The 11,405-nt window shown below is 41.1% G+C and overlaps 1 protein-coding gene across 1 annotated transcript in view; it reads left to right on the forward strand.

Annotated features, from left to right (window-relative positions):
- The window catches only part of prrg4 (proline rich Gla (G-carboxyglutamic acid) 4 (transmembrane)), a 46,834-nt gene extending 39,100 nt beyond the window's left edge, over positions 1–7,734 (forward strand). The window contains exons 6-7 of the mRNA XM_039749669.1: positions 1–117; positions 6,759–7,734. The exon at positions 1–117 is cut by the window's left edge and continues 54 nt beyond it. Of these exons, the coding sequence (XP_039605603.1) occupies positions 1–117; positions 6,759–6,786 (145 nt within the window). The 3' untranslated portion in view covers positions 6,787–7,734. The remainder of the gene's footprint in view (positions 118–6,758) is intronic.
- The last annotated feature ends 3,671 nt before the right edge of the window (positions 7,735–11,405 follow it).

Genomic DNA, 11,405 nt, shown 5'->3' on the forward strand with positions numbered 1-11,405 from the left:
GATATCTTTGCACACAGTGCCTGCCCAAATGGAGGACACTGCACACGGACTTCCATCATACGATCAAGCCTTTGCTATGTCAGGACAGTATGATGCACCCCCTCCTCCTTATCCGGGGTATGTCTTCCAGAAAAGTTTCTCTCTTCTTAAAGTTCTATACGTACAAATTGAGACATTTTATTTCATGTTTAATTTCCAGTTCTTCATAGACTTTCTTACAAGATTAATTTTACTTGTTTCCTTTGATATTTTTTTGTGCAATTAACTCACAATATAAATGATTTTATCTACTGTATACCTTTCAGTGCCTCTTTTCTGTCAGTGTTCCAGTTGTTTGGTGAGAGGCTTTTTTTAAGTATCCCTTCATTATAAAATAGTGCCTTACTTCATACTAAACTCAGTTTTATGCTGTTTACGGTTATGGACCATGTCTTAGTCAAGGACACTGCTATGTGGTGCTTTTTACTCTTCCCAATTCACGCTTTGTTTAGAGGGCACCATTTATAATTATGAAAATTTGATTGACTTGGATAAAAAAAAAGGTGTAGAACTGTATCAAAGTCTACATATATAATGTTTCATGCTTTTTTCCTACTACTCCAGTTGCTCATTCAAAAAAGCTAAGAGACTGCTTACTATATTTTCTCAGTTTGCACATCTAAGTTTGGCGGTAGTGGTATGGTCCTCCATAGTCTGTTCCCCTCCTTGTATTATTCCCTAATACCTTCATTATTTGCACTGAAAAATCTTCTACAGTTGATTAGAACATCACTACCTCATGCATTTTAAAAATGCAATATTAATAGTGTCTATCTTCTGTGGACTCATAGTCCACCAATGTCTGCTCCTTTCACATTTCTTTTGGCTTCTGATATCCTGACATGACTTAAGGGCCTCTTCTGCATCAAAGTAGGCCACTATGGGAGTGCTGCTTGCTTGTCCAGTATAGAGACACCAACAGTTTAATAGACAAACAGCATTGCCTTCCTATTGAGAATAATGTAGCTGGCACATGCCAAGTTAGTTAGTGCTGCCTGTTTTTTGAGTTTTTGTTGGTGACAGACAGTAATCACTCTACCAATACCCAGAGCCAGAGCGAGTTTATAATCCTGTTCAATGCATAGTCACCAATAATGCATATTTAAACATGTCTTTGGACTTGCTTAATTACCCCTGTTGTATGCATTTAAAAAAAATAAATAAATAAATAAACAAATTCCACTACTAGTCTGTTAATACCCCCACTTGTTACCTTAACACATCACGTTTCCTGTTATGCAAATATGTTTGATGTATCCATAACCTATTATAATACAAGCAAAACATTCAGTAAATATCTTTTTCTTTCTGCTCTCATAAAAAATATAGTGTAATGAAATTACATTTTCCAAATTGTGTGAAACATCATAAAGTTCCAGGTTCAAGTGCAGACCCATGTTTTTAAAATGAAAACAATCCATCTTTCTTAATAATATTGTCCTGAAAAATTGCTTTTTTTTTTTTCAAACAAATACATAGTTAAACTTCTAAGAAAGGTTAAAGTGCATTCCATCCATCATAACCACCACAACCAAAATATTCATAAGCCAGCCTATAATGACATACTCTGATCTGACAGTTTAATTCAGTTTAACAGTATCCTAATTTCAAGTCACCTCAAATTTAAGGCAATTGTTTTCTAACACCACCCATATTTACATTTATCAGGAAAGGCTTTGTACAGATGAGTTAAACTGAATAAGAGCTGAGAGTGTCAACATCTGTCATTTTCTCAATCGTAACTATAAACAAGGAGCTATATTAAATGGCACCAAATACTAAATGCTAATATTAAACAGAAAAATGTTCCGAATGCTGCTCATGTTGTGCCATATGTAATCTTTATAATGTCAGTGTGGGGATTACTAGTTGATGATGTTCTAAAAAGAAATTACTTGCAACTTCTGTATGAGCTATACAGTGAAATTCACACATGTAGCATACTTAATACAAGTATTTTAATGTCTGCTATTAAAACATAATGTGGCATTAGTAATAAACAAACAATAGTAATATTTAGGTGTGCTGCGGCTTTATGCATACAATATAAATGTTTTAAATAGCTACTAAGCTGCAAGTATCCATGCATATTAGGATATGAATGGAAGTTATATTACAAAAAACACCTTTCAGACTCAACATTGTACCACTGCTCATCTAGCAGCTGACCCTACTCTAGAATTAATTTCTCATTTTCTTTCTCTTTGTTCCCATTCCTTTTGCATGTTTTGTTGTTCATGTAATCGGCAAGCCATAGAATGATGGCGTATGTCTACTGTGCAATCTCCCTTGTGCTATGAGACACACCTGAACAGAAGTGGGATGTCATTGCATACACAATCCTGTGTCTTAGCCTTTTCAAATTGCAGATAAGCACTATTTGGAGTGATTTTCTTTGATTGATAGTAGGCATCTAGTAAGGTGCAATTGATAGTAGACTTGCTAGTATGTACTGTGTGTGTGTAAAATATGAAGTATGAACCTATTCAGAGTCTGTCATTTGGTAGGTTCTTTTTCATTTAATTCTGGAATGGCTCTGTAATTTTGTGTCTTGAGGGTTTTTTTTTGGTGGAATGGATCTCTAGAGACTGACCATTCTAATGCCCTACAAACAATTGCAAAAGCACACCTACATGTTACTATATGCAGAACACTGTTATGAAATTTGGACTTTTAAGGCATTCCATAAAAATGAATTTTTGTTGTCATTGGAATCCTGTTATATTCGCATTAATTTCAGAACAGTCGGGCAAGATCACGCTCGCTTCAACGGCTTTGTATGGACCTGGAGACACTAAGCCAGTCTGGAAAGATGAAGAGCCACCTTGCGCTGTCCGCCTCCAAAAAGTCCAAAGTTGTAATATATTGGATTCTGGCCTACCCTTCCACATCTTGCATCTACTGTCACTATTCTTATTTCTGCAAACTGAGTATATAGATCGAAGCATCCATCCATCCATCCATTCTCTTCCGCTTATCCGAGGTCGGGTCGCGGGGGCAGCAGCTTAAGCAGAGAGGCCCAGACTTCCCTCTCCCGGCCACTTCTTCCAGCTCTTCGGGAGAATCCCAAGGCATTCCCAGGCCAGCCGGGAGACATAGTCCCTCCAGCGTGTCCTGGGTCTTCCCCGGGGCCTCCTCCCGGTTGGACGTGCCGGAACACCTCACCAGGGAGGCGTCCAGGAGGCATCCTGATCAGATGCCCGAGCCACCTCATCTGACTCCTCTCGATGCGGAGGAGCAGCGGCTCTACTCTGAGCCCCTCCCGGATGACTGAGCTTCTCACCCTACCTTTAAGGGAAAGCCCAGACACCCTGCGGAGGAAACTCATTTCAGCCGCTTGTATTCGCGATCTCGTGAGGGTAGGAAGGTAGATCGACTGGTAAATTGAGAGCTTTGACTTACGGCTCAGCTCCTTTTTCACCACGACAGACCGATGCAGAGCCCGCATCACTGCGGATGCCGCACCGATCCGCCTGTCGATCTCACGCTCCATTCTTCCCTCACTCGTGAACAAGACCCCAAGATACTTGAACTCCTCCACTTGGGGCAGGATCTCTCCCCCAACCCTGAGAGGGCACTCCACCCTTTTCCGGCTGAGGACCATGCTCTCGGATTTGGAGGTGGCTGATTCTCATCCCAGCCGCTTCACACTCAGCTGCGAACCGATCCAGAGAGCTGAAGATCACGGCCTGATGAAGCAAACAGGACAACATCATCTGCAAAAAGCAGTGACCCAATCCTGAGTCCACCAAACCGGACCCCTTCAACACCCTGGCTGCGCCTAGAAATTCTGTCCATAAAAGTTATGAACAGAATGGTGACAAAGGGCAGCCCTGGCGGAGTCCAACTCTCACTGGAAGCGGGCTCGACTTACTGCGGCAATGCGGACCAAGCTCTGACACGGTTGTACAGAGACCGAACAGCTCTTATCAGGGGTCCGGTACCCCATACTCCCGAGCACCCCACAGGATTCCCCGAGGGACATGGTCGAATGCCTTTTCCAAGTCCACAAAACACATGTAGACCGGTCGGGCAAACTCCCATGCACCCTCAGGACTCTGCTAAGGGTGAAGAGCTGGTCCACTGTTCGCGACCAGGGCGAAAACCACACTGTTCCTCCTGAATCCGAGGTTCACTATCCGACGGACCCTCCTCTCCAGAACCCCGAATAGACTTTTCCAGGGAGGCTGAGGAGTGTGATCCCTCTATAGTTGGAACACACCCTCCGGTCCCCTTTTAAAGAGGGGACCACCACCCCGGTCTGCCAATCCAGAGGCACTGTCCCGATGTCCATGCGATGTTGCAGAGGCGTGTCAACCAAGACAGTCCTACAACATCCAGAGCCTTAAGGAACTCGGTATCTCATCCACCCGGGGCCCTGCCACCAAGGAGTTTTTGACCACCTCGGTGACTTCAGTCCCAGAGATGGGAGAGCCCACCTCAGAGTCCCCAGGCTCTGCTTCCTCGTGGAAGGCATGTTAGTGGGATTGAGGAGGTCTTGAAGTACTCCTCCCACCGACCCACAGCGTCAGTGAGGTCAGCAGCGCACCATCCCCACTATATACGGTGTTGACACTGCACTGCTTCCCCTCCTGAGGCGCGGACGGTGGACCAGAATCTCCTCGAAGCCGTCCGAAAGTGTTCTCCATGGCCTCTCCAAACTCCTCCCATGCCCGAGTTTTGCCTCAGCAACAACCGAAGCCGTTCGCTTGGCCTGCGGTACCTATCAGCTGCCTCCAGAGACCCACAGGACAAAAAGTCCTATAGGACTCCTTCTTCAGCTTGACGGCATCCCTCACGCGGTGTCCACCAACGGGTTGGGGATTGCCGCCACGACAGGCACCGACCACCTTGCGGCCACAGCTCCGGTCAGCCGCCTCAACAATAGAGGCACGGAACATGGCCCATTGGACTCAATGTCCCCACCTCCCTCGGGGCGTGGTTGAAGTTCTGCGGAGGTGGGAGTTGAAGCTACTTCTGACAGGGACTCTGCCAGCCGTTCCCAGCAGACCCTCACAACACGTTTGGGCCTACCAGGTCTGACCGGCATCTTCCCCCACCATCGAAGCCAACTCACCACCAGGTGGTGATCAGTTGACAGCTCCGCCCCTCTCTTCACCCGAGTGTCCAAGACATATGGCCGCAAGTCCGACGACACGACCACAAAGTCGATCATCGATCAGATCGGGGGGGCCATTCCTCCCAATCACGCCCTTCCAGGTCTCACTGTCATTGCCCACGTGAGCATTGAAGTCTCCCAGCAAAACGAGGGAATCCCCAGAAGGTATGCCCTCTAGCAACCCCTCCAGAGACTTCAAAAAGGGTGGATACTCCAAACTGCTGTTCGGCGCATATGCACAAACAGTCAGGACCCTTCCCCACCCGGCGGAGGGAGGCCACCCTCTCGTCCACCGGGGTAAACCCCAATGCACAGGCTCCGAGTCGGGGGGCAATAAGTATGCCCACACCTGCTCGGCCTCTCACCGAGGCAACTCCAGAGTGGTAGAGTCCAGCCCCTCTCAAGGAGATTGGTTCCAGAGTCCAAGCTGTGCGTCGAGGTGAGTCCGACTATATCTAGCCGGAACCTCTCGACCTCGCGCACTAGCTCAGGCTCCTTCCCCTTCAGAGAGGTGACATTCCACGTCCCAAGAGCCAGTTTCTGTAGCCGAGGATCAGACCGCCAAGGTCCCCGCCTTCGGCCACCACCCAACTCACATTGCACCCAACCTCCTTGGCCCCTCCCATAGGTGGTGAGCCCATGGGGATAGATCGAAGCATTTAGTAGTCAAAACTACATTTGTATACAAAGCCTATATTGTAGTATTCTCAGAATCTTATCCTAATTCTGTACAAAATATACTCTTGAATTTGACCCATATTTAGCATGTTATAGAGAAATTCAGTCTTTTGAACCCTTCATTCAATCTTTTTTTATCCTTTTAAACCCCTTTATCCAAATCGGGGTCACAGGCAACTGGTACAGCTTGATTAGTTATGTTTGCTTCAGTGTTTTTGTGAAGTAGTTTGTGTGTCTTCAGCCCAGGATGATACGCTTGGGCTTCTGACCAGCTGTGCTTTAGACTAAAGTCTAAAGAGAACCGTAAAGAAATTCATATTTTTAAAATACAGAATTATTAAAGCATGCCATCTGCTGCATTGAAACATGCTTCCTCTTCTTTCTTGGCCCATACAACTGCCACCCCACTTCATACAAATTATGCATTTCTTTATTGTTGTGCTAATTGATTAATAGTGATGGCCCAGTTGTATCTTCTTCTTCTTCTTCTTCCAGCTTCTCCCATTGGGGGTTGTCATAGCGGATCATTTGTCCACATATGGATTTGGCAAAATGATTTGCAAAAATATGAAGGGTGTTTTACCTATTTTGCCTTATAAAGAATTGCCATACAGAATGATTACGATAAACTTTTATCTAATAATAATTTATTTTAATACTATAATGATTGCAATAAACTTATTTGCTTAAAACTTTCATAAAGAAAGGTGATTCCTTGAATATTCTAAACTGCAGTTACGGCAAAGTTAACAAAAAGAGGAAAAATATTCTATTTGGCCACATAAAATAAATCCTACATCTGACATTAGATCCATTTATATACTTATTCAATTGACCACTAACATAAATATCATTTTTTTCCTCTATTAGAAGGTGTTTTTATATATTATTGACTGTTATTTGCATTTCTGTTTTCTTGCAGGTCTCGGTCAGGATCACTGCATCAGTGAAAAGAAGGAAACACAGTACATATGTATTTTGTTTTTTAAACAAATGTGAAACAATTGTTTTTTTAAAATGCATTTTTCTGTGATACACTGATTTGTTTCTGTAGTCAGAAGTAAAGGGCTAGTAATGCCTTTCTAAATATGTTTTAGTATGTTTTAACCAATTTTATTGTAATACTACAAATAAATTTTCATTCTTCCCTCAACCGAGACCTATTAAAATATTTATTGAAATTGTAATTTACTGAAGAAATTTTGGTGCTTATTCACTTCTAAATTTTATTAACACAGTTAGTTGTGAATGTCCATGTATAGTGCACTCTGTTTTATATATGCACAGTACCCAATTGCTACCATTTTCTGAATGTTGATGACTTCCTTCTTTGAGTGTTAGCAATCATATGCCAACTCTGTTTTAATAATAAAAGAAAAAAAATCTCGTTATACCAAAAAACTAAATCCATATCTGCTGTCACCACAATATGGATATAAGACATACAGTACTTCCATAAGCTATACAAATTCACCTTGTATATGAATAAAATTGGATATACAGTATGTATACTTGGTATTTCTAGCCAGTTTGAGTTCTTGCATAGAAAACTAAGAATTCTGAGTGATTTGAAATTGAAGACTTGAACAAATTATTTGGAAAGGTGTGTGTTTTTTTTTTTCTTCTTTTCTTTCTTTCTTTATCTATCCTTGGACAGCTAGCAACATGTCTTTGCCAGAGGCATATATGTAGAATTTGACATCTTTTAGCCCTGAAATTAAGCCAACATTAAGCCATTTCAATGAAAAGCATTAACATGTGCTTTACATAACTCAAGCATATTCACAAGAAACTTAAATCTATTTTATATGTTCTGATGAAGTAATAAAAATATATAAAAATCAATGCTTGATTGGATTTGTTTCTGAATTTTACAAAATTATATAACATCTGGACAGAAATAGCAAATCTTCAAAGTGTATGAGATTAAATATTTATAAACCTTAATTTGTTACACAATTAACAAGGTCAAAGTGAAATAGGTTATTATTGTGTTTTTTTTTTTTTTTTTTTTGTTTTTAATATCATTCTTTTGTGACAGTGTTAGAATTCACTAGTGAATTATCTTGTACTTGCCTTCTGGAGGGCATATTTTTATTAAGATCCAGTAGGTAAATATTTGGTGCAAATTTCACCTGCCCATTCCTAAGGCTATTTTATGCATGCTAGAAAAGACAAGTTTCTACTTGAGCAAAATAAACTGCTGTGGTAAAATGTACAGGTGTTTGGGGGACTGTGTTTCTCTCTTTCTCTCAGTGTTATTGTTTTGAGAGTGGTGAGTGGGCGGAGCTTTGCAAGAGGACTAGGAGAGTGAGCGGGAGTGTTTGAAGGTTTGTCCATCTTTACTGTACCTTCCTATTGTTTTGTAGCGTCTCTTGTAATGTTGTGTTTTTGGCGATTAGTGTACACTAAGGACAGCCAGTATGGCCTCCCCTGGGGCTGTCCCTGTTATGAAGATTTCTGTGCCCCGTGGAATTCAGAATCTCTTCTGATTTGGCACATCATGTTCACATATCTTTTGTGTGCCATTTCCCTTTTGATTTAACATAGTTAGGTTCATAAATATTTGAACAGAGACAACTTTTTTCTAACTTTGGATCTGTACATTACCACAATGAGTTTTAAGTGAAACAACTCGGATGCAGTTGAAGTGCAGACTTTCAGCTTTAATTCAGTGGGTTGAACAAAAAGATTGCATAAAAATGTGAGGCAACTAAAGCATTTTTTAACACAATCCCTTCATTTCAGGGGCTCAAAAGTAATTGGACAATTGACTCAAAGGCTATTTCATGGGCAGGTGTAGGCAAGTTCGTCGTTATGTCTTATCAATTAAGCAGATAAAAGGCCTGGAGTTGATTTGAGGTGTGGTGCTTGCAAGATTTTGCTGTGAACAGACAACATGCGGTCAAAGGAGCTCTCCATGCAGGTGAAAGAAGCCATCCTTAAGCTGCAAAAATAGAAAAAACCCATCCGAGAAATTGCTATAATATTACGAGTGGCAAAATCTACAGTTTGGTACATCCTGAGAAAGAAAGCAAGCACTGGTGAACTCAGCAATGCAAAAAGACCTGGGCGTCCACGGAAGACAACAGTGGTGGATGATCGCAGAATCATTTCCATGGTGAAGAGAAACCCCTTCACAACAGCCAACCAAGTGAACAACACTCTCCAGGGGTCGGCGTATCGATATCCAGGTCTACCATAAAGAGAAGACAAATAAAAAAAAGTAAATACAGAGGGTGCACTGCAAGCTGCAAGCCACTCATAAGCCTCAAGAATAGAAAGGCTAGATTGGACTTTGCTAAAGAACATCTAAAAAAGCCAGCACAGTTCTGGAAAAACATTCTTTGGACAGATGAAACCAAGATCAACCTCTACCAGAATGATGGCAAGAAAAAAGTATGGAGAAGGCGTGGAACAGCTCATTATCCAAAGCATACCACATCATCTGTAAAACACGGTGGAGGCAGTGTGATGGCTTGGGCGTGCATGGCTGCCAGTGGCACTGGGACACTAGTGTTTATTGATGATGTGACACAGGACAGAAGCAGCCGAATGAATTCTGAGGTGTTCAGAGACATACTGTCTGCTCAAATCCAGCTAAATGCAGTCAAATTGATTGGGCAGCGTTTCATGATACAGATGGACAATGACCCAAAACATACAGCCAAAGCAACCCAGGAGTTTATTAAAGCAAAGAAGTGGAAAATTCAGTCACCTGATCTTAACCCAATTGAGCATGCATTTCACTTGTTGAAGACTAAACTTCAGACAGAAAGGCCCACAAACAAACAGCAACTGAAAGCTGCTGCAGTAAAGGCCTGGCAGAGCATTAAAAAGGAGGAAACCCAGCATCTGGTGATGTCCATGAGTTCAAGACTTCAGGCTGTCATTGCCAGCAAAGGGTTTTCAACCAAGTATTAGAAATGAACATTTTATTTCCAGTTATTTAATTTGTCCAATTACTTTTGAGCCCCTGAAATAAAGGGATTGTGTTAAAAAAATGCTTTAGTTGCCTCACATTTTTATGCAATCTTTTTGTTTAACCCACTGAATTAAAGCTGAAAGTCTGCACTTCAACTGCATCTGGGTTGTTTCATTTAAAATTAATTGTGGTAATGTACAGAACCAAAATTAGAAAAAAGTTGTCTTTGTCCAAATATTTATGGACCTAACTGTGTGTTCCGTGCAAAATGCCGGCCTTTCTGTTAGTAAACCTGCACGTGCACCGGCAGTCCAAGGTTGCAGGTGTGTTAACACATTATTGCCGTTTTACTTGGGTGCTCTGTGATTGATAGCAGACAGTAAACTTTGTTAAAATGGTACTGAAAAATGCCACTTGCGAGTTGTATTTTCAGTCATTTTGGCATGTACACTGTATGTTCTGTTACCAATACATTCTTCAATGGGAGCTCATCAACAAAGAAAAAAGGAAAATAAGATTTGGGAAAATATAATAGTAATATAATAAAAAATAGTAATATAATAAAAAATAATAGTAATAATTTATTACATGACACCTAATAACTATTCACAAAGACATTTAAAAGACAAATCGTTAAATGTTATCTACTGTCACTCTATAAGTGATCTCTTGCTTGATATAGAAGACTTTTGCCAATCTTTTAAAATACATTTTGATCAGTTTTATAATTTCAGTATTTATTTTGAAAGCAGCAGAAAGGGGGCACGCAATTGTACAGCTCTGCTCTGGCCATGGAAATGAGTACCCCCTCCAGTGGCATAGTGAAGGGGAAAATTATATAGACGACTACCCACAACCTTTTTTTTTTTTTTAATCAATTTTAGCTTTCCTGTGTTCATTTTTTAAGCGGCAGTCGGGGTGGGGAATGCAATTCTACGTCTTTGCTCCTACCGTGGAAATGATCATACACTGCAGTAGATGGGCTAGAGGGGCACACTAATCATGAAATTAATATTGAGAAGACCCTCTACAGCCTCTTAAAATAAATATTGGATAAGTTTTGCTCTCCAGTGCCCATTTTGCAAGCAGCGGACAGGGGCGACAGCAAAGGCAGAGTTGTGGAAATGAGTGTCATCTCTGGTGGAAGGGATTAAGTGGTACAAGAGATATAGAAGACTGCCTGATAGGCTTATTATTTTTTTATTTACTAGAACTTAAAGTATTTCATTCAGACCGTTTTAATCACTCATATGGCAGAGCTGGAATACAAGTTCAACAACAAAGCCTTTGCTGTGGATTTTTTTTCCACTTTTTATCCCCACAAACAACTACCTGCATAAATATTTAAGAGCAAGACGTCACTTATAGCTTGAACTACTACTACATTTGTTTTAATGATTTGTCTTTTAAATGTCTCTGTTCCTAGCTATTGGGTGTTGAGTAATGAGTTATTACTATTATTGATATTTTCCTAAATCTTTTTTTCTGTTTTTCTTTGTTGATGAGCTCCCATTGAAGAAAGTATTGGTAACAGAACATACAAGGTTCATTTTTTTTATACCATTTTAACAAAGTTTACTGTCCTCCGTTCATCCCAAAGCACCCCAGTAAAATGGCAATAATGTGTAATACACTTGCAGCTTT

Source organism: Polypterus senegalus, chromosome 1, assembly GCF_016835505.1.
Source record: "Polypterus senegalus isolate Bchr_013 chromosome 1, ASM1683550v1, whole genome shotgun sequence".
Lineage (NCBI taxonomy): Eukaryota > Metazoa > Chordata > Cladistia > Polypteriformes > Polypteridae > Polypterus > Polypterus senegalus.